This window comes from Barbus barbus (genome assembly GCF_936440315.1).
Source record: "Barbus barbus genome assembly, chromosome: 15".
Classification (NCBI taxonomy): Eukaryota; Metazoa; Chordata; class Actinopteri; order Cypriniformes; family Cyprinidae; genus Barbus; species Barbus barbus.
Window position 1 is genome coordinate 25,873,779 of NC_136743.1, and position 24,216 is coordinate 25,897,994.

The 24,216-nt window shown below is 36.5% G+C and overlaps 1 protein-coding gene across 2 annotated transcripts; it reads left to right on the top strand.

Moving 5' to 3' along the window:
• Nucleotides 1-1,236: 1,236 nt before the first annotated feature.
• LOC306881067 (CDK5 and ABL1 enzyme substrate 1-like) lies at nucleotides 1,237-24,058 on the top strand. Of its 2 annotated transcripts, XM_079434966.1 has the most exons (10): nucleotides 1,237-3,426; nucleotides 12,046-12,117; nucleotides 12,704-12,796; nucleotides 13,905-13,982; nucleotides 17,440-17,545; nucleotides 17,715-17,868; nucleotides 18,167-18,270; nucleotides 19,777-19,883; nucleotides 21,297-21,504; nucleotides 21,796-24,054. In XM_079434966.1, the coding sequence occupies exons 1-10, from the start codon at nucleotides 2,888-2,890 to the stop codon at nucleotides 21,934-21,936; spliced, it is 1,602 nt and encodes a 533-aa protein (XP_079291092.1). In that variant the 5' UTR covers nucleotides 1,237-2,887; the 3' UTR covers nucleotides 21,937-24,054. The 2 variants fall into 2 exon arrangements, with proteins under 2 accessions (XP_079291092.1, XP_079291093.1); XM_079434967.1 differs by lacking the exon at nucleotides 13,905-13,982 and having other exon boundaries at nucleotides 21,796-24,058.
• The last annotated feature ends 158 nt before the right edge of the window (nucleotides 24,059-24,216 follow it).

The window sequence follows — 24,216 nt, forward strand, 5'->3', positions numbered from 1 at the left end:
GGAGATGGACTTCCTCACAGTTCCCCCTAGAAACTCACTCATCAATCCTACGGTCTGACCGCAGATCTCCCTCTGCCCGGCCACCTCTGCCCTCTTGACCACAGAGAAGCAACAACAAGAACGCTCAGCGTCAGACTGGGTGACGTTAGGGCAGAAGCAGCTATCCGTCACTCCGATTAGGCTCCTGAAAACATATAAATCACCTAAATTGGTATCTTATTAAAAACAACTTACATACATTTCTAACAAAACTGACTGATATCATGTGACTCCCAAATTTCTTAGTCACTCAAATGTATTTAAAAATAAACTTTAGTCGCATCACATGAATCACGTTTTACTCCCTGAACCCAACTGATAAGAACAGACTGATAGTTCTGATGAATCACTTTCACTTTCAGTTCCACAAGATCCCAGTTATTCTAACTTCTTATTCCCAACCATCTGCTGTCAGAAAACCATCAGCAATATTTTTGTTCTTTTCCTCAAATCAACGTGAAGCTGTTGCCACACAGTGTGCATCATGACTCACAATAAGGTGCCAAAATCACTTGAGGGGGAGGAAACCCCACACAAACACAGGAAGTGCTGCATTTCACACAGGGACAGAGAGTCTGAGGTCTGTGCTCTGCTCCACTGATTTAGTTACATTTGTTACATTATTGTTGCTTGTGACAGCGCAGCCAAAAAAAAACACTGTTTTTTAAAAAGTTCTGTTATTTGCGTTATGAGACTGAGGAAGTAATAAAACAGCACAGAATGTGCAACCAATTGAGGATCTGTCAAATTAGGAGTGGAAAGTGAAAGTAGGTCTTGTTTTATTGATGTTTAATGCTGATATTTGACTTTGTCCGTCCAACACAATAGTCTTTGCAACTTTTTTGTCCCTGAAAACCATGGATGATATGCAGATTCTGGGCATAAAGAAAAATAAAAGGAAAAACATCACTAAACAGCTTCTGTGGTGAAGGAGTTGCTTACGTGTTTCTTCACTTGAGTATCTGTCATTACCGTAACATGGTTAACTCAGCATGTTAGAATAATGTCATTGACCTGAGTGCTTCTGACTGAGGAAGGTTATCAGTGGGGAAGAATTCTGACCAGATGACAGAGCAAAGGGACCACCCACTGTTACTGGAGCATGGATGTTGTAGTCCACATTTACAAGAATCTCCTTCATTTAGTCGGCCAAATCAGTGGAAAATTTGGATCATTATTATTATTTTTTTTAAGTACAAATATTCCATGAAGTCGCCCAGTTTATACGAGCGACATTTAAACTGTGTAAACTACAATATTCCCAAATTGCACCAGTCTTTTAATTTCCTTAACAAACGCCTCTTGTAAGCTAGCCAACTGATTGAGAAAGAATTCCTGAGTATCTGTTACAAACGACAAATGAACTTGAATCTCAAATATTTCATCACTGGTTTATATCACCTCCCTCATTGATTTCATCACTGGAATCTATCTCACTCGCTGACTCGCACCATTATCTGGCTGCAAAAAAAATAATAATAATTTGAACATTTAGGCAACACTCTGGCGCCATCTGGTGAACACCTTAAAGAAATAATTCTTTAATCGCCACATAACTTCTAGGAATTTGCATATAACTTAATTATCCACTAGATGGCGGAGTGATGTTGAAAATAACTGCTGTCTTTAAAAAAACAGCCAATCTTTTAGGGCAACTGAGGAAGTTACAGTCAGTGAACGTTTGATAAATTGTGCCATCATGAGGAGTTTCTTCATTTCAGCTTAGTTGGGCAGAAGAGGAATCCATAACACTCACACATTGTTTTTATATTCATGTGTGTGACGGTCGGTTACTAAATCACCATAGGCTGCCTACCCAGCTGGACAATGCAACTTTAAATATGAAATATGTTTTGGACATGGTTGCCAAACCAAGGTGGCCTGCAAGGTTCCCATTTAAGTATGCTAAATTGTATGCTTGTTGTGTACTTCATTTCCTAACACACTTAAGTGCACTTTGTGATAGTTTCAAATTAAACACTTTAATTTTGTTTTTATCATGCTTATTTTGATGTCTACCCATGAAAGCACATCTAAAGAAGCCTGATTATCATTTAACTGGTATTACTAAACTGCAGCTTCATCATTGCAAATTTGAAGAGTTCATAAAAGCCTCTAAGAGCCACCTGAAATTTTCTTCTAAAATTAGAACTTTTCTAAGGCTCATATGTTCATGTTCAGTTATTTCACTTTTCACTTTTAATGGCATATTAAAACAACCTATTATTTGCCATTAAAGTGAAGTTACTAAACCTACACACATGAGCCTCATTAAAATGCTCATTTAAGAAGCAAATTTCAAATGCTTTTGCATCTGAACTCTTCATTTGTAATTACACATATATACACATGACAATGACATACACATTTCAACAGAAATTTTTAATGTCCTGTCCAAGTAGCCCAGAAGGGCGGAACAAAAATGAAGGCAAGGGGGAAAAACACGCAGGCTGTGTTTCAAAACGTACTGAGCCGCCTAAAGTAGACAGCATTTTTAGCACCGAGGGCGTGTTCAGAATCCGTTCAGCTAAATGAACTAAACCGCTCTCGAACGTGCTTGTCTACAATTCTGAACTCAATTCCCAAAGCGCTACCGAATGCTATCTAGTTAGGAGACTCACTGTGTTTTGGAACACCGCCTTGTTCTCATGAATCCCCATTGGTCAGACTAAAGCTCCTGCTGCCACAATACTGCACACACGTGACCCAGCTTTTCTGTACACACACAGTAAAACACAGCAGGCACTTAAAAGCCAACGCCATGGCGCTTTGACCACCAATTTCACCCCATATCCAAACAATCACTATGAACCCTCTCCGTTGACAAACACGCACTCTCCCACGGCTAATGGCGAGGGCGCTGCAGATGAAGCACTCCAGTCTGGAGCACACACGGAAGCGCGTAATAGATCCACGACGGAGGCAAGCTGCACTCTCATTCCTCAGCAACATCTCTCTGGACGGACGACCCGTGCAGGATGACGGGGAGAATCAGACCGAGGACGAGGACAGCTCCAGGACTAGACAGAGCCTGGTTTCTGCAGTGGGCCAGCAGGCATTGGCCGCAGCAGCGAACCAGGCTCTCAGCAGTGCCCGAGCTGCTGGTTTCATGACTGGGATCACGGGTCCCAGCGCGGCCGCCGCTGCTGCTGCTCCTCCTCCTCCAGCGTGCGGAGCGGATGCGGAGGGGGATGTGTGCGGCTCTCAGGTGCTCCAGTCCGTCTTCAGCTCCCCCTTTTCAGCAGTTCCGCCGGCTACGAGAGGGAGACTTCAGACGTACACTCAGGGAATCCTGCCTGTGTCCTTCTCCAGACAGTCCAGCCAGAACTACTGCTGTCTGGAGGGAGGGCAGATAGCCAACTCAGCCATGGAACTGCAGAGATCCAGGTAACCTTGTGCACTGGGAAGAGGACAGGTCATTAATTACAACAATAATATAGTAAGGTGCTCCACGAATTATTAACATGCAAGTTCATTTGTGTTAATCACTGCTTACATATGCAAATATGCAGGGGTGGAATTATTGATTTGGGGGCCCTAAGCAAATTTCAGGTCTGGGGCCCCAACACAATAACTTATGTGCTCTTTTACACCTAACCCTTATTTTGCTCGCTCGCTCTCTCATAGTTTATAGTTTATTTACCCCATCACAAATTAAGTAAATAACTAGTCAACCTGTTGCTGTTCTAAAGCCATATTAGGCTACCTTATTTTTTCGGATCACAAAAGACATTATAAACAAAAAATGCTTGCACTTGTCCATTTAATGAATTTCTGATTCAAATGTCATAATATTGTCTCATGCAACACGTTCCATATTCCAAGTGTTCTTAAGGCATGCGGTAGGGTTTGCAGAGAAACAAATTGAAAGTGTAATCTATTATTAAGTGAAAATCTCCAGCCATCGCATTTGTGTATAGGAAAATCACACAAGCGAGTCATTTTGAAACATCGACAAATAAAATCATGACATGAAACACAATAATTTGTTTTCAGAGGTTAATATATCCGTTCTGAGACAGATAGGATTACAGCCTAGAAAGTGTGCAAAGAGCGCTTCCTCTATAATCATTGAAAGCTGTCATTCACTTCAGTTCATTGCAATCTCACAATGCTCTGTTAATCAGTGAAGCTGTCTGCACCGCTCAATGAATCTCTTATGTCGTATCTCACATTGTTATAATGAGAGGATGCACAAGCTTGCAGAACTCAGCACTTGACAAAAACTTGGCGTTTTGAGCGGTGAGTGAACATTTGATGCTCTCCAGAACACAAATACACACTGGAGCGTTTGCCAAGTATGTTTCGCCAATATGTGACCCTGGACCACAAAACCAGTCATAAGGGTCAATTTCTCGAAAATTAGATTTATAAATCACATGAAAGCTGAATAGATAAGCTTTCCATTGATGTATGGTTTGTTAGGATCTGACAATATTTGGCCGAGATGCAACTATTTGAAAATCTGGAATCTGCAGGTGCATATATATATATATATATATATATATATATATATATATATATATATATATATATATATATATATATTGAGAAAATCGCCTTTAAAGTTGTCCAAATGAAATTCTTAGCAATGCATATTACTAATCAAAAATTAAGTTTTAATATATTTAGGGTAGGAAATTTACTAAATATCTTCATGGAACATGATCTTTATTTAATATCCTGGTGATTTTTGGCATAAAAAGAAAAATGGATCATTTTGACCCATACAGTGTATTTTTGGGTATTGCTATAAATATACCCCAGCGACTTAAGACTGGTTTTGTGGTTCAAGGTCACATATCAGATGGGGCCCCCTGATTCCCCGGGGCCCTAAGCGGCCGCTTACCTCGCTTATTGGTTAAGTCCGCCCCTGCAAATATGCACCAACAAATCTAATCCTTTAAATTTAGCCCACTTGTAATATTGCATTGATATCATATCGACGCATATAAATAAACTAACAAAAAGGCAAACCAAGTGTCATATGAAAAACATATGATTATAGAAATAAATGAACCTTTCTGAGTCAATTTTGTAAGCACTTTTAACCGACTAATGTCAAGGTGATTTTTAGAAGATTTATGAAAGCACTCCTCAAGTGTTACGTGTTACTTGAGTAACCACAGGTGTAGTTCCTCACATAAACTGTGAATATGTTCCACTAATGTTTACTACCACAAAGTGTCTGTCCAAATACATTTCATTCAGTATATCAATTGTATTAACAAACTTTATTTACATTTCACTCGTGTGAGAAGTAAACTAGTACCATCGTTCTCTAAAATAAATGCAATTTGGGTTGATCTTTAGAATATTTAATAGAATTGCATTCATGCATAGTTTTGAGGGGCGGCTGTCTGTGTTAAATATAGTTCTTTAATAAGGTAAAATTATTTGCAATCATTTGCAATTACGTTGTAATATGAATACTCTGATATAAAGACACTTTTTTAAAATCAGTGGTATGGTAATTTTCGAACTAAATTCAGACTGTACACATAAATACTGTACATCACAATGTTTTTGTACAGTAATGTGTCCCATTAGGTGTCTTTAATTGCTTGATACAGTGTACTTTTTTTAGTTGTATTGCAAAAGTGTTTCACAATATTGCTATTGAGGTGGGATACAGGTATTTTTTTAGAGGAATACACATTATAGAAGCTGTGAAGTGAGGGATTACCTAGACTTTATTGAAATTAGCTGCCATTGAACTAATGGCCCCATTAGACACATTAGACATAATCCCTGAAAAAACATATCAATAAACTCCATTCAGACTTTTCTAAAGTACATAAGTACATCGTTCATTCATATCCTAAGTGACCTGCATTCTGAGGATACTGCCGATGACACAGTTTGCATGGGTGAATTTCTCAGTTCACCTGTGCTTACCAAAATATTTTAACAGATATCTTTACATTTAATATCAGACAATTTTTTTATTGAATCACTAATGGTTTTATTTAATCACTAATGATTTTTATTAATCACTTTTCTCCTTGACAGCATTTACAAAAATATTTCCTCATTGTCAGAACTGTTTAAATGTAAAAAACTTATTAATACGGCCCTTAAAACTCTTCAAAGCATATTCATCTTCTAAATGTGCCCTATGAAGAAAAACACACAGTATCTCTAAAGTACCAGGATCATATATTTAGCATGTTCATAGTGACAACTGTGTCTAATCAGAGATGAGCAGGTGGCAACACTGAAGTATCAGCCAGGCACATTAGTTTCAGTTCCAGCCAACATAACCACAACATTTCAATCTCAGCCAAACAGCCATAGCACTGGTGTCTGTTGCTCTAACTGTTGCTTTAGAGGTATGCAAAGCTCAACCAAAGCTACAGTCATTAACGTTTGGGTTACAGTATCTTTTCCTTTCTCTTTCTAGCATACACACACACACACCTTCTGCACCTGCTTTAACGTGAACATATGAACATGCTGTAATTTGAGACACTAGTAGAGGCCATGCATGCAAGTTGGATGTCCTTTGTTCAGTTGCTTTGTTTTGGAGCCAGAGAGACAGCAGGGAATGTATTTATGAATATAGATAGTATGCAATATTGCACTGTTTTCTTTGGTGTTTGTAAGGAAAGAGTGAACCAAAATGGATTTACAACAAATTACAGAAAAATTATGTTTTAGTGCTTCACTGTGGTACGGACGGTCACTGGACTGACCTGAAACCTAATTCTTGCTTCATTTCATAGTAATTATGTGTCTCCTGTTGGTTTAGTTGTGCAAGGTACTCAGAGATGCATGTGTCAAAAATTGTCCCAACATCTAAATGAACTGGTTTGACTCCAGACAAATCTGAATTATTCTTACTATATTAGGGCACTTTAAAACAATAAAATAAAATAAATAAAGTTTAAGGTCAAATAGAAACAGTAACTTTATCTCTTACAGAGAATGCCGGGACACTTTAATTGTTATGCCTATAGGTATATTCTGCACATTTTTCATTTAACTTCAAGATGATTCGCCATATTTGTTTTGAGGACAGTTGTATTACCACTCTAATCTGTTGATTTCGATCAATTGCACACTTTTCTTAACAGTGAAGTGTATCATTTTGAGCTACCCAAAAAAGAGTTATGATGGTAACCAATAATGATGGTTTTTAAACAGGTCTCCCTCCCAAAATACCCCTAGTTTACAATTGGTTGAACTAAATTGGTATTCCCACCCCAAAACTCACTTCACTATTTGAGTGTCTCCACAGGATTCAACCTACAAATAGCTAACATCCACTGCAAAAAAAAAAAAAAAAAGTTAATGGTAAGTTCAGTAAAAGTTACAGTAAATCACTGTTAAATTTATAGTTCCTTTTGACACTTCGTTTGATGTTTTTTTGCTGAAATAACTGTTTTTTCTTATCAGTTATGTACATTAGGGCTTTATGTTACAACTTAAGTTTTATTAATTATGATGGTGGTTTTATGTGCATGACTGTGCATCTTTTATATATTATTTACCTGAGTTTGTGGAAAAGCTACAGCACTTGGGATTATTACACTTGGGCACTTGTGTTTTTGGTGATACAAAGATACAAAGCTTTTTAAGTACTTCAGCAGCTTGGTATATTAACATTATGGCAGCTAATTAAATATATATTTTTTATTTTGTTTTTAAACTGTAAATTCAGTCTGTAAAAGCTGAAATGTTGCTACCTTATTTTTTAAGGTGAATTTCTAGCCATTTTTTTACAGTAAATTTCACTGATTTTTTTTTTGTGTAGTCATCTCTGCATATTAAGCTCAGATAGGCAAAAGTATTTTAACATTACATACTTGAGCTTTAAACAGCGTAGGACTTGTTGTAAATGGGCAGCTGCTAGAAACAAACACAGGTTCCAGGCAGGATACCCAGTCTCATACCCCAACCCCTTCCTCCACTCCCTGCCTCTGACCTCCACTTCCTCTCCCCTCCTGCATAGGCTGCCACTTTCCACCAGGAAGACCAAAACCTTTAGAAGCACTGCCAAGAGCAGCCTGTGAGGAGAGAGTCTGCAATGTAGTTCTGTCTCTCATGTGCTTCAAGAACAAAATGTACACACACACACCCTATATGATCCGGTTCTTCAGGTCCTTCTGTTAAGCTACAGTCTGCCTTGATTGGGCGGCCCAGACAAAAGCATTATTGCAACCCTGTCAGGTCTAACTGTGTGAAGAGTGTGGTGTTATGTAATTCCTGAGGGTCTAATGGGTGGCTATACATCTGTGCAAATAGCCTGTTTCTTTCTGGTGCCGACTTTAATCTTGCCTCACAATTGCAAAGACCTCCAAGACAACTAAGAGGGCTCTAAAATTTTCAAGGCTTTAGCTGTAATTTACAGTATAATACCGTATTCCATTTTACTGTGGGGGAAAAAAGTATCTATATCACACTATGCTATGTAAAAATAGGGCATAGTAATCACTTGTTCACATCATTTCCTGCTCATGTCCATTATGAAGTAAATTGTAGAACTACTACTATAAAACGTTACTGTTAAAATACAGAACCTAATAGCCAGGAATACACTGTAAATTAATTTTAGAGTGCATGAATGAGAAAGAGAGAAAAAAACAACAAACGTGAACATTATTTATATAATGTACTTTGTCCTAAATACCATCGTTTTACTTTTTCCACATATTTTGATATATTTTTAAGCTTTGCACCTAATTTATTCTTAACAAAACATTGACATGTCCTCCAGACTCATTATTGGATATGTTCCATAACCATTAAAACGAGTCATGTTTTGGATGGACCATGTCCTTTTCCTTTGTGTTGTGAGAGATTGATGAGAGATTATGCTGGCATTTTTTTTTTCCAGTGAAATAAATGAAGTCAGGAAAAGGTTTCAAACCAGAACTTAAAACCAGTATCGGATGTGGTAGGAATTTCAACCAGGCAAATTCAGGCCAAGACATGATTTTAAAAAACAAAAAAAAACATGGGCTGCTGTGGCTTGTTGCTCTGGTTTTATCCTGAGGGTTTTTAAGAACACTGGACTTTTACAGGATTATATCCCACCGGTTACTTGAAACAATAAATGGTGGTATTTTAAGGATTGAAGTAAAGGAAATGCTGTTGTGTAATGGCAAGCAGATGTGGCAGGAATAAAGGATGGCATGTATGTAGATTCATCAGTAGGGTGGAAAATGGCATAAAGTGAGATTTTACTGCTGTTATGAGTCAAGTTCACAAATCAGTAACCTCTCATGTTTAGAAAGCTGCTATTTGCACGGGAAAGGCCCAATACAACAACTTCAGTGCTTTGACTATCAGTGGATGACGCTTGTAATTCCTGCTATAGATAAACTGTGACAATAAGTCTTTGCTATAGCCTTGTAGATTGAAAAGCCTTTCATAAACATTAGACACCTTGTGGATTGATGTTTTGACTGAGGTCATTTAGTTTGCTCTGGTCATGACCATTGTTTTCTTACCATTCCAGTGGTGTAAAGCATAATCACCCAGAACACACAGCTCTGTTTTTCATTCACTCCTCTAAGATCAGATTCAGAAGCTTTGACTTGAATGCATAAAGTATGTTTTGGCACTACATATACTACAAAATGGTGTTGAATAGTTCATAAGTATATCGTGTCGCACCTGCTGTAGACACTAATACAGCACCCTCTTTCAGCAATCCGAGAAAGCAGTGTGTAGTTCTGTTTTGTTTAGAATTTGGTTCTGACACTTTTTGGAACACAACAGCACATGAAACATTGCATTATATTATTACCATTAAGTATGTTTTGGGCCAAGTTGTTTGTGAAGAATGACACAAAACCAACAGTGGTTCAATTACACTGGAGGGAAGTTTATTTTAGATCGTCATGTAGAATAAATTTAGGTTGTTGTTGTAGGCAGCCTGTGCTGGATTTGGGGCTCTCTGGTGTTAGTTTATAAGGCAAGTGTGTGGGCTTGGGCTTATGAAGTGGCCTTGTTTAGAAAGACATAAATGTCCTGTGGGAGTTGAGGCTCACCTTACTGACATATTGATGCACATATTGATATACATATTGTGCCTTATCCTCTGATGAGCATTAATTACAGACAGGTGCCTATGATTAATTCTCCTCTTGCTATGGTGGTCATGTGATCATCATTGCCCAAAGTGAGGCTAACAAATGCACTGAAGACTCTTACCAACTAGTGCAGGGGTTTTCAAAGTGCGGGGCGCCAGAGCATGTCAGGGGAGGCCCACGGAGTGGTTGGTTGGTTGGTTAGTTAGTTAATTAATCAAGGCTACCCCTTTACCCACACTGTTAGAGCAATTTCTTTTTTCATGCCACTTATTGTGGGAAGTCGTGGCCTAATGGTTAGAGAGTCGGACTCGTAATCCAAAGGTTGCGGGTTCGAGTCTCGGGCCGGCAGGGATTGTAGGTGGGGGGAGTGAATGTCCAGCACTCTCTCCACACTCAATACCACGACTGAGGTGCCCTTGAGCAAGGCACCGAACCCCCAACTGCTCCCCGGGCGCTGCAGCATAAATGGCTGCCCACTGCTCCGGGTGTGTGTTCACTGCTGTGTGTGTGCACGATGGATGGGTTAAATGCAGAGCACGAATTCCGAGTATGGGTCACCATACTTGGCAGTATGTCACTTCACTTCACCTTCAATTTATCTACATAACCTATATGCCATTTTAAAGCCGAATTGACATTTAATGTCGTTTTGAGACATTTCATTTTGTCATGTTTCAGTCAGGAGACATTGTTATGTTTCTGCTAATCTGTTCGCGATCAGATCAATTTAAAGCTACTTGACTGCACAGACTCTATTGGATTAAAACTGAATTTAGCTGGATGATGACTTAGCTGTTTTGTCCAGAGATTCTTTAAAGATGAATTAACTCATTCCATAATTCAGGAACTTTAGTTATTGAACCAGACTGAATCAACAATGAACTGATTTCAACTGAATAAGGACTGTTTACTTACAGCAGAATTGAATTCCGTTTGCATCACTGAATAATTATTTTATTTTTAATCACTGTAAAACTGCTTTGAAAAACGCTATACAAATAAGGTGACTTGACTTGAATGGAAAGAAGAATGAGCTTGAATGAACAGTACATACAGTGTACTTTTGCAGTGGTCACACTCTTATCAGGTGTCTGTTATTGGTCTGGTTTCAGAGCTTATTTGGCAGGAACACAAGCATTCTTCAGCCTACGTTTCCACAGATACAGGCCTTTGCAACAAGGCCATGCTTGACCTGCTTTTCAGTGCTGCTCTCTGCTTTTGAAAAGCAAATACGAAGAGCTTGAGTGTGTGAGTTTAGAGGAAAAACTGCTTATGATAATGTCTTGAAATAGAAACAAGTGTTGCGTATAAGGTTTTTTTCTCAATCTCCCTGGTGTTTTGTCCCTTATCAGCAGACTAATAGATGTTTGTTATTACCTCAGCTTGTGAGAAGGAATGTGTTTTGTGAAAGTGTAACTGAAATCTCTGCTGGAGCCATGACTTATCCTCTTACAGGGGCTTGTTTCTGGAACATTCTGTGTGTGATCTCATATTGCATCAAGAAAATAACAAAGTCGAACACTTGTGGTGCAACAGGTTTGATATTGATGGGAAACTTTAACCTGAATTTGAAGTAATGCTCTAAAGCCCAACAGTCCTGTGTGCTCATTCAAGCTTTGTTTGGCGACATGCTAAATCATATGTTCGTTATATATTTGACTAAATGGGAGGTGCACGAAATTCTGCAGTTGCTATTTTTGTACATAAGCCTATTGTGTGGTAAAACCTCTAGTGAAATGATTAATTGTTGAGTAAGTGTGTTGGTCATGGCACATGTAAGATTGACATTCAGGTTTGAGTCTTGCTTGCAACATTCCCTTTTACCATTCCAATAAAATAAGCTAAATTTACTCACCTTTATTTTGTTTAATATATGAAAATGTGAACTTACTACTACAAGTTTATTACTGTGATTTTATTAACTGGAGCATTACAAAATCTTTTTTGATTTGTTGTTAATTTGCAGACGGAGACTAATATCCCAGCGTTCCTCTCTGGAGACTCTGGAGGATATTGAGGAGAATGCCCCTCTACGCAGGTATTACCAGCAGGACCATAGTTGTTTTGTGCTGAAACTTGTCAAGAGCCAGAGGCGTTACTTAGTACATGTGTGATTCTGACAGTTTGTGATATAATATTGCTTGGGTAACCCATCTAATTGTTCTTTCAGTTAACATTATGTAAACCTTTTTACTTTAAAAGTGATATATTAAAAGTAATTTTAGGGCTTTTCAGAATGATTTTGTGCATAGTTTATGTTTAACGCAATTGTTTTATTTACTCTTTAACAAGACTGGTGTCTTCAGACATATTCTGATTTACTAACAGTGCTTGAGTTAGTTACACTAGGATAAAGCTTGCAAATAAATAAGAGTAAAAAACAATAGCAGTAAGTGTAAGAAAACACATAAGGTCAGAAGTGAAGTAAAAAACTGATTTTTTTTTTGGTACAATATGGTACAATACACATTGTTTCAGAGCAGCTTTACAGAAAATCATAATGTTAATGTTAAGAATAGTATCTTATATTCAGCAGGTTAGCTGAGATTTGCTCTATATTGCCATAAGGATATCAGTATTTATTTCTCTAATGAACAGTGTTGATGCTGCTTTGTTTCATCTAGATGCCGAACTTTATCTGGCTCACCCCGACCAAAGACTTTCAAGAAGGTCCATTTCATCAAAAACATAAGACCGCATGATATGCGCAATGGAAGGTATGCTCACAGCCACCCAACGGCCCACACACAGACATCTCACAGAGAACAGCACCCACACATCAAGTGTATCAGCAAAAGAATTCCCCTGAGTTTATCAAAAGATTTTTCCTGCTTCTCGTTTTTTTTACTTTTGAAATTAAATTTGAAATTTGCTAAATTATTTCCCTTTTTGATGAAATTTTCCCTGGCTAATCATGTATATTGCAACCATCATATTTCTTCCAATTTTATAAGGTCATGCCATTTGGATGTAATACATTTTCTTAAAAAAAACTAAAACAAGACCACTTGAAGTTGTAGAACCTGGAAAAGGAATGGATTTTTTCGTTACTCTCATGCAGATGTTCGTGTGTGTGTGTGTGTGTGTGTGTGTGTGTGTGCATGATATTTTTATCTCTAACTGGCCCTCTGGTACTTTAAATTTATAGTTGAAGCAGACACTCTCTAAAACCCAAACTTTTGGGGCATGTTATTAGTGTTTTTTGTTGTTGTTGTTGTTTTTATATATAATTGATTATAGAGTGTTAGCCAGATACTCTCTTTTATCTGAATGGGATTTTGAATGTGTTGGAAAACAAAAGGTCGTGACCAGCTTTGTTTTTTCTTTAGGCTTTTGATAAAATCCATCAAATAAACACATTTGCAGCCTTCCATTGAAGTGACTGACTTTTGTTTTGTAAAGCTAACTAGTGTTTGATGTGTCAAAGAGCTTTTTTTTTTGCTGTACTTTGATCCAACATATTTTTATTTTGTGCTTTAGATCAGTTATTAGCAGTTGATGAACTTCTGAAGGAAATATAAGAACTTGAAAAGCCTTGGCAGAATATTACATTCTTAAATCCTTTGTTTGTTTGTAAACATGATCAGTTCTCAGTGATCTCAGCCAGGTTTGAATTTACTTCAAAGATCGTTTTTACAAGCAGTTTACCTTTCTCTTTGTTTTCTTCTGATCTTTGTTGATCTTCTGATACATTCCTACATAATATATGACGTACTATTTCATATCAGTTATGTACTGTGTATCTCTTCATCTTTGCCTGTGGTCCTGACCTCTATATTGACAGAGTTCACGTCAAGTAGTTTATGTATCATTTTGTCTTTATAGGATAGTCCTTATCAGTGGCAGAAGATCCTTCTATAGTGTTTTTTCTGTCCTGCCCTATCGAGATTGTAGCCAAACAGGGTATGTATTCTTCAGCATGTAAATCTTCTTTTCATTATCATCCTTTTTATCCCTTCACTTTCGAGTCCTACCATTTTTTTCCTGGCCATTATCAATGGGTCCAAAAAAACATTATGTATCCTCCTAAGTAATCTTTTAAAAAAAAAAATCATATTTTACATAAAATATATAGGCCTACACTGATTTTTTCATATAGTGTTCTAATTTATTCAGTTATTTTTAGACTGTATGCACAGATCATTTGTTATAAGTTTTGTATCATGCATAGCTCTCCCGATTTTTGGTAGTGCGTGTGTAATTTCAGTTTAGAGAGTCTGACCAACGAGCTTGGGCATGCTTTACATAGACCTCACCCTTGACTTTACCGTTTTTTTTTATTTTTTTTTTATCTAGAACAGGCTTTTTTTTAATTACTGGATCTGCAGCCATAGAGCTATTTTCTTTGATATTTAACAACTTTTTTTCTGACTTCTAATGGGACGTTTTTCTTACCTACACCTTGGCAATGCCTGCTTTCCCATTGTTTAAAGCTGAAGCTTGTCATTTATTTTTGTAATACATTAAAATGGTTTCTCCTATCACCTTTTAATATGCAGAGACAACTGTAAGTAAGCCATTTGTAGGTTTATTTATCTGAAAAGTGAGAGCTCTGTGATGGTGCTTTCAAACACTGTTTGAGTATCTTGAAAATCTACAGCTGGACCAATGGTGTAAATCTGAGGCGTAAACTTGTTAGAAAACAGTTATTTTTGACCTTCCATTTAGTGATGCTAATAGAAATGACACACTTAAGCTTTAACATAGGTTGTGCTTTTTAGAGTTGAGACCTACTTAAATTTCTCTTTACAGAGTAAAAATCCTATTTAAACCGTTCAACTTGCTTTGTGCACAAGAGTGGAGGCTTGGGTTGTTGGTTTGTTTTTAATGATAGCAATCTCAGTCTTTGGATTTATTACTGTCTGAGATTAGGCGCTGTGGGGGATGGTGTAGACCTTGAGTCCTGCTGTATCTGTATTCACATACTTTATTAATAATGACTTACTACTGAGTAAGATACTACAGCTAGATGTTGCACTGTTTCTTTTCATGATTCTATTCACTACTTAAAAAAGTGTTAATATTAATGGTTTACCAGAAACAACATGTGAATAATTTGTGATCCAGATTGTGAAACTGTATATTAACCTGGACAAAGGGCAGCGTTAAATCCATTTAAACGTCCTTTTTATGGCTACACTTGTATTTATTGAGGTACTATGGAAAGATGATAAAAGCCTTGTAGAGTTAAAAGCCTCTCTGTATTATAATGTATGGTATATGGATAAATACAGACCAAAAGTCTCAGACCACAAGTGAACATGCATTAGTTTGCAATTTGCATTATTTAATATGAATGTCTTCCTCACTAGGTTTATTATTGGCTTTTCAAGTACATTTAAGAATGAACATAAATGTCAAAATGACTTTTTTGGTTAGTCCATGTTTTGTTTCAGTGACAGCAGAGCTGACATGAACTTCCAACACTTAGTGATCCATGTTGTCTTGATTTGTTAATATTCCAATTCCAATGGAAGAAAGGAAATCTGCCTTTTTGTACAAAGGGTTAACATGGTGAAAAACTGATTTGGACATTTTGATTAGAACGTTAGCTAATTTGCTTAAGTGGTTGATTAAATTTGATGTTGAAATACTGAATGCTTCTTTGTTTTCAATGTGATCTCCAACATTTGGAGCCCCTTGTACATATAGTATTATATAACTGCGTCTGCTTAGTTATGCATTCAGTATAATGAATGGCTCATGGCAAAATTCAGCATGATTTATTCCATTGATGTTTTGGCTCGGCTGATTGGCAGTAAAGTGCACAGTATTGACAGAGCAATCTAAGTGGGGTTGTCCTGGATAGAGTGACAAGTTTATGGACAAGTTTTGCTTGCATCAGCGCCACCATTGGCCGAAGAGTATTAGATGCTCCTGTATTCCTGATTGAGTGCTAACAAACTAAAACACTCGCAAGGTTTATGTCAGCAAACTGAAGGAACGAGTGAACTGATAATTAGCTATGGGACTTATACACAGTGGATATAGGAGTTGCCATGGACTCCTGAAAATCTGACTTTGTTTTTTTTTAATATTTATATGAAAACTCTCAAGTGGTGCTGTTCCTATTAGTTCTTGCCTAATGTTTCCCATTCACCAAGCTGTTTGAAGGGCTCCTGTGCACATTACCTATAACTGCTGTCTATCCTCATGGGATCTGAGATTATTGATGCATCACTAAACATCTCTCAAAAACTCTGTGCTAATGCTAAGTTCTGTCTGTCGTCTACTAATAAGACTGCTAAGTCTGCACATGAATAAGTTAGTTATGCTGCAGCATTTGTGGTCTTAACACATTTATTTGGTATACAAGCAGCCAAATTAAAGTGGCCACTATACCTGGCTATTTATTTAAGTGTTAATTTTTGTGTTTTATTTCTCCACTCTAGTAATCCTTTATCCATTGACAAAATGTCAACATTATTTACAGATGATCTAGATAACATTGTTTGTATTTCTGCTTCATATCATCACATGCCAAATAATCCTTAAATCCTCAAGTATACTGCAAACAAATCATGATGTTAGCAGAATTAATTTAGATAAGTTGCATACTTATATAAGCCAAAGTACTTCAATTTTGGCTTATATTATTTCAGCAAGCTGGCAAGGCAACATTTCTCATTTAGATTTTTTTTTTATATTTTATTTTATTTCAGTTAATTATTTTGTTTTAAATAATGATTTTTTTTAATGGTTTTAGTCTTAGTTTAACTTTTAGCAGATAATAATAACCCTCGTAACATGATGGTTTGAAATTTAATACAGCTTTTGATGCAATCTTAAAAAACGTCTTGCATTCCTGTCATTTTTGCAGGGAATTAAAAAGAATTCCCTAAATTATTCTTGTCATGTCAGAGGCTGATTGATTTATTTTTATTATTCCTGGACCCTGAAAATAACCTATTTGTGCTATATTAGCCATCCATCCATTCACCTTGATTCTTGGGGCATGAGACAGTAATATTGCAATTAATTTTTTACTTCATTTGTTTGATGTTGTACACACTTTAATTTTATGATGTATTATTTATACATACATTTAAATAACATTTATCACATTAGAGTTTATTGTGTAAGTGTATAAAAATGATAATAGAAACAATGTTTGGCATAAGAATTTGGTTTGTACAGTATTTGGTTTAATAATGTTTTTTTTTTTTTTTCCTCTTAAAGCCAAACATTTAAAATGTTACACGTAATTTCAAATACTTCTTAAACTGAATTCAAAATAAAATAGCCAAGCAGTGAACACAGCAGGTTATGGTGGCAAATGGTGTAGCAGCAGGTTAAGCATGTTTGCCAGTACAGACTGCTGTCTATGGAGGGACTCTGAGATGTTCTCTTGCCCCAGCAGGGATGTGAAGGCAGAAAGCGGACGCCAGCGACACCCCTCGGGTGGCATGAGTGCCAAGGAGATGGTGATCGGCCTGGAGGGTGTTGAATTGGGTGCAGATGGCAAGGTGAGTGTACAAAATATTGTTTTTATTACAGATATTTTACTTTTTTGTATTACAAAATCTGTACAATCTCTGTTTTCACCTTCCTTTCTGTTTGTAAATACATTTTCTGGCCACTTTTGTGGCTAATAAAAAATCTTGATGACTACAGTTTCTGGAAATCTCTTCACAGACAGTGTCATACACACAGTTCCTGTATCCAACCAATGTCCTGGGTCGTCGAAACACCATCGACTCCACGTCGTCTTTCTCTCAGTCTCGCAATGCCAGCCACCGCAGCCTCAGCCTGGCACGTGCCAACAGTAACCAGAGTAGCCTTGATACCGGTGCGTGTGCCAACAACTTGTCATGGCTCTTTCATTTTGCCTCAATCTCCCTAATACGTCCCGACAAGGGGCCGCTTGTTTGGTTTTAATGAGCATTTTGGTAAGACCTCTGTTTAGTAATGTGTTATTTATTAAGCAGCCTTGAGCAAGGTCATAAATTTCTTGATACAAAATGCTTACCATAGAAATGCTTCTCTAAATGTAGAACTACATATTTATTAAGTAATATATTTGTTTTGAGTATTATGTGGTCTCAGCACATGTAAAATCTGTTTATTTGCCTTCTCTTTTCTCTTAGGGAATGAACTTGGAGATTTCAGGGAGTACGACCCCAATCTTCTGGATGACCCTCAATGGCCATGTGGAAAGCACAAAAGAGTGCTTATTTTTCCTTCGTACATGGTGAGTTATCATGTAGCAGCACAATGCAAGACTTGACCTATTCTCAAGTGATTTCTATCAGCTGTAGATATTTAGTGGCAAATTGCTCTTTCGTAGCTTAGGACAAGGGTTTTCAAAAGTTTTGATGCCAAGGACCATCAGACCTCTTTCCTAAAAATATAAATAGAGCTAAATTTTATGTATATAGATTTATTTATGCTGTTTAGTAAAGAAAAAAAAAAGTTATATTATTTGTACAAAGTCAAAGTGAATTATTAAAATATTTATTTGACATTTAGGTATCTTTTTATGTCTGAAAATAATGTATAAACATGAACAGAAACTTTTTAATTGAGATTTAAATTATTATTAAAATTAGCAATGTTCTAGGAAGTGTGTTAAAACACATATTTACTGGATATTTTACATAAACATTTGAAAGCCCTAAAAATACACTTTTTTATTTTATTTTATTATTTAAGATGTTTAACTAATTGGAATACATGAAAATAGAAACAAATGTTCATATACATTTAAGAGTATAGAAATATTAAATGAATATGGATAACATACCTGAGAAAATATGAAATATTTACCGTAAGTTCAGATTTGATCTGAAACTAGAAACACACATGAGATGTCTTTTTTCTCAAGAGAAACATTTGAGAAGCAGGAGATTTTTTAGAAACAATTGAGATACAAAGATGTATCACGTATTTACATGTGTCACTCTGTGATGTGACTTTTATTGTTTGCTGTTACAGACACATTTACCGTGTGAACTTGAGTCCCTAGTTGTCAGTTAATTAGTAATGAACATTGTGTAGCAGAAATACCAGACTGGTGACCTTGAAAAGTGCTCCAAACACTGGAAGAAACACTATGCCTTTGTTTGTCTTCATTATTTGTTTTTTTTGTATCCTCTTTGTTTCTGTTGTTGGCAACTGTAAGTACTTTTTTAAAATAGCAGCTAGTGTCTGAAAGTGATTTTATCATGCTTGCATAACAGAAAACTTTGTTCATTTCCTATTCGGCTCTGTTTTTGTTTTTGCACTGTGTAGTAGACACGTACTTGAACTCAAAAACTCAGACGGTTCAGGAGACAGCCTTCCCCTTCCTTCTACTGGTTATTTAATGCTTATAACAATCGCTATTGTGTTCTATGAAGGAACCAGCAAGAATTTATAAAAGAATTGACTTGCGGTTTCCATACACATTATTTAGGGATAAAAGAACAAGGCAGTTATATTATTATCTCATATGCAACAACAAACATTCATTATTTCCATTCCATGACTGTATTTGAAAAATTGGATAAGTCAAGTCATGATTATTGTAAGCATTAAAGTGTAACTCTAGGAGCACGATTGAGCATGGCCAAGAAAAACACCCGTTTTGAATCTGCAAACTGTTTCCAGAGTAAAACCAGTCCCTATGCTTTGAAACTGTGGAAACCCCTTGTGATATGTCTGTACTCATATGTGTGTTTGACAGCCAATCTTAATGAATATCCACACTTTTTTCCAGACCACAGTCATCGAGTATGTCAAAGCTTCTGATCTGAAGAAGGACATGAATGAGACTTTCAAGGAGAAGTTTCCTCACATTCGTCTAACACTGAGCAAGATCAGAAGGTAAGAATGTTGGTATCCAGTTCTTCTTATGATTGCTTTATGTTGGTAAAGTAGTCTACATGCTGAACATTTAACGGCAAGTATTACAATTTGGCAGTGATGTGCACAAAACCTGTGTGTCACAACAGCAAGTTTTTTCACAACCAAATGTGACCCTGGACCACAAAACCAGTCACAAAGGCCATTTTTTATTTTTATTTATACATCATCTGAAAGCTGAATCAATAAGCTTTGTTAGGATAGGACAATATTTGGCTGAGATACAACTATTGGGAAATCTGGAATCTGAGAGTGCAAAAATAATAAAAATATTGAGAAAACCGCCTTTAAAGTTTCCATTAAAATTGTTCAAATGAAGTTCTTAGCAATGCATATTACTAATCAAAAATGAAGTTTTGATATATTTACAGTAGGAAATTTACAAAATATCTTCATGGAACATGATCTTTATTTAATATCCTAATGATTTTTGGCATAAAAGAAAAATCAATCATTTTGACCCATACAATGTATTTTTGGCTATTGCTACAAATATACCTCAGCGACTTGAGACTGTTTTTGTGCTCCAGGGTGACAAATAACATTTATATTTTTCTAGTTAATTCTGTGTGACATGCAATATCGTTTTGAGATGGATGTCATAAAGAGCCATTTATTGAGAAGCATGTTTTGTAAGCAAAGCAATTTTGGATTCTGTTTTATTTGTATTTTTTTGGGGGTTGTTGTTTTTTGTGGTACAATATTATAAGTTTTATATTGTATATTTATAATTCTTTAATGTTTGAATAAACCTGTCAAATAAATTTAATAAATTTTTTCAATAAATCAATCAATCAATCGTATCTCAGCAGTGTTTTGGAGTAGAAAAAAACAACACTCAAAATGTATTTCTGGTTCAAAATAATTCAAAATGTTCTTGCAGATCACATAAATATTACATAATTTCTACATAATCTACAATGTCTGAATCAACCAAATTGTTTTCTGACATCACATTGATTGCCAATCCTTGGAAAGCTGTGAAGAAATTAAATAATTCAGTTATTCAATCAGGATTTAATCCTTAACACAGGTCTTAATACTTTGAAGAGTTAAGACAGGTTGTAATTTGGAATCAAACCAAACCAATGGCCAAATTATTCACATGCTGCGAGTCTGAATACCAAACGTTTTTGCCAGCTAAACAAAGCAGATTTGGGTTTTATAAACCAGCTCTTGATTTCTTATGAGCTGCTAAGAAGAAAGAGTATAATGAACTGGATGATTTCAAGGGTTTTAGCTAATTGTTTTTGATGTATTCACTGTACTTTTGTACAAGAACTTGTGACAAGCCTTTTATAAATATTTACAATATTCCATAACATCAGAGTAACCCGAGTACTGATGTACGTGGCTTTTTGTATTATGTTCTAGCCTGAAGAGAGAGATCCATAAACTGGCTCAGGAGGAGTGCGGCTATGAGGAGTCCACGGTGGCCATGGCCTTCGTTTACTTTGAGAAGCTGGTGATCCAGGGTAAACTCAACAAACAAAACCGCAAACTCTGCGCGGGGGCCTGCGTCCTCCTCGCAGCCAAGATCGGAGGAGACTTAAAGAAACACGAAGTCAAGCTTCTGATTGATGTGAGTTTATCTTTGCACACTGACTCTTTTAGCTCCTCACCTGAAGGTCCCAAATTGAGGGCTTGCAACCACAGCTACTGAACAGATGTTATTTACTCAGCAGTCCTTAAGATTGAGGTTTTTGTCTCTGAATAACAAACTTAGCCATAATGGCACATCTGGGATTGAAAATAGACTAAATGAGCATTCTTTAAAACTCATTATTCTGTATTTTTGGATGTTTCTGTGTTGTGTAACAATGGTCTTTGATTGCTGTTATATAACGAGAACTCTTGATCTCTTTCTCTTTAGAAACTGGAGGAGAGGTTTAGGGTGAACCGCCGAGAGCTGATAGCCTTTGAGTTCCCTGTTCTCGTGGCTCTAGAATTCAACCTGCATCTTCCAGAGCATGAAGTCATGCCCCATTATAGACGCCTTCTGCAAAACTCCTAGCGACAGCCCCATCAGGGGAGAGTCCTCCTTCTCTCCTGATCTTCTCATTCCAGAAACCCCCTATGCACATCGCCAACGTCCACTATCATCTCCAGATGTTGGAATAAAGACACTATTCCACTGTTCTCCTTTCAGCCAAAGTGATAACTCTATACTGAACATTTGTTTTCCGCTCGAAGAAGCTACTTTCTAAAGGGAGTACCTTTTCCTGGACTGTTGATTTCTTAGTTTACTGAGGACAGTTTAAAGTGTTCATTTGTTTTCCTACTTGCAGGGTTGTAAGTGTTAAAGCTCAAGTGTTAAAAGGAATTGCAAAAATTCTGTCATTATTTGCTCACTCCCATTATTCTCAATTTGTATGCTGTTATTTTGTCCCGTGAAACATAAAAGGAACATTTTTGAAAAATCTTCATGTTGTTCTTATCCATACATTGACAGTTTTTAGTGACAATGGCAGTCAAGCTCCAAAAATTCTTATGAAGCCATAAAATCATTTTTGAGGATACTATAATTTGAGGAATGGTTAACCCAAAAATTAAAATCATTCCAAATGTGTATAACTTTCTAAGTTTTTGTCTATGCAATGAAAGTCCACTGGGTCCAAGAAAATATGGATTAAAAAAAAGAAAGGCTAAGACATTTTTCGAAAATATCAACTTGTTCCAAAGAGGAAAGAAAGTCATCCAGGTTTGGAACGAGTAGATAATGACAGAATTTTAATTTGTGTAAAATATCTCTTTAAACATTTACTGAAAATCTCCCCCTTCACCAAAACACTGAAATTTACATTGTGTTCCATGAAAAAAGAACAGCATACCGGTCGGTTGGAACATCGAGTAAAACGTGGGTGAGCAAATCATGACAGAACTTTTATTGTTTGACTTTTCACAAAAACTGGCTATTTCTATCAAGTTTGGACTGTTTGATTTCACATTCTTTCTAGAGGTTACAGTATTCCTGTATTTTTCCATTCTTCTTCATATTTCCTTAATCCCAATGTTTGTCACTCTGCCAAATCTGACTAATTTCGCTGCACTCAATCACCCTCGGTTGAAAGCCTTAAAAAATAGTTGAATGATCCTGAACTCTGGCAAGTATGTGACTGTTCCTAAGTACGACAAGTGCACTTTTCAAGTCTTGTGAATGGCAGACCTTTATGGCATTTGCAGAAGCTGTAGGTGGAGGGTTTTTCATCTCATTTCTCATTTAAATTCATTTCAGCCAGCAGTCCCTCTGTTAGTGTAACCACCAAGCAACTGTTGTGGACAGTAAGAGCGGCATCTGTGGTGGGACGTTTATGCAGTTCTTAAGGGGTACATTTATGTACCCTTGTCGTATTTTTTTTTTTTTTTTTACCCTTTTGTGTTGACTTTGACAGTTTAGTGGTGTGGCTTGCTGCACTCATGGTTACTGTGGCCGTGCTCTATGTTAGAGTGGATTCTGAGCACATTTGTAGTGCTACACTGTATGAAGCAACATCAGGTCATACCGCTGATAATCAACGCTATTTTGCCAAACTAGGCTTAACAGTGGCGGGAATAAACTCTGTTTGACTAATATGCTACGGTGTTGACTAATGCATGTATACCAAAGCAGTATTAAACCTGCGTTTGACTTGTAAACGCTTCTTTTTGACAATATGTTTTGATTTGATGATTGGTTTAAATCCGATTCCTCTGAACCAGATATTTTCTGTCACCACTGGTGGTACAGAATTGTGTGTAAGCTGAATTTTATCTCACAGCGCACAGACTGTGTTACTACATTCATAATCCTGTTTTAACGTGTAAAGTGTATAATGTTCACTATGCACTACTCAGTTATAAACAACAGTTACAGATGGATGCAAAATAAAATCAGTTGAAAAGTATCTAATAGCAGGAGGAGTTAAACACTTTTAGAAGAGTAATGGCAAACTTGCATTTAACCATTTAACTCTAAAATGAATAATGTCTAGAATGTGAAGAGTTATAAAAGAACCAGATTTGGCCTTGTGAAATGCACTTTAGGATTTGTTAGCAAGTGACTGGGATGCCCAAAACAGACGAAACATTTGTACAATGCAGATACATTTGTGTAAATATGCTGCTTTGCTTGTTCAATAAAAAGCTAAATTTTAAATATGTTTGTCTTTGGAAATTTTATTTTATGTCAGTTCTGAATGATGCTGCAATATAATTAATAAATTACTAAATTACTTACTTGCTTAGTTAGACCTTTGTCATTTTAAATATTTTGCCTATTTTAGAGAAATTTCAGAGCACACGTCTATAGCCTTTG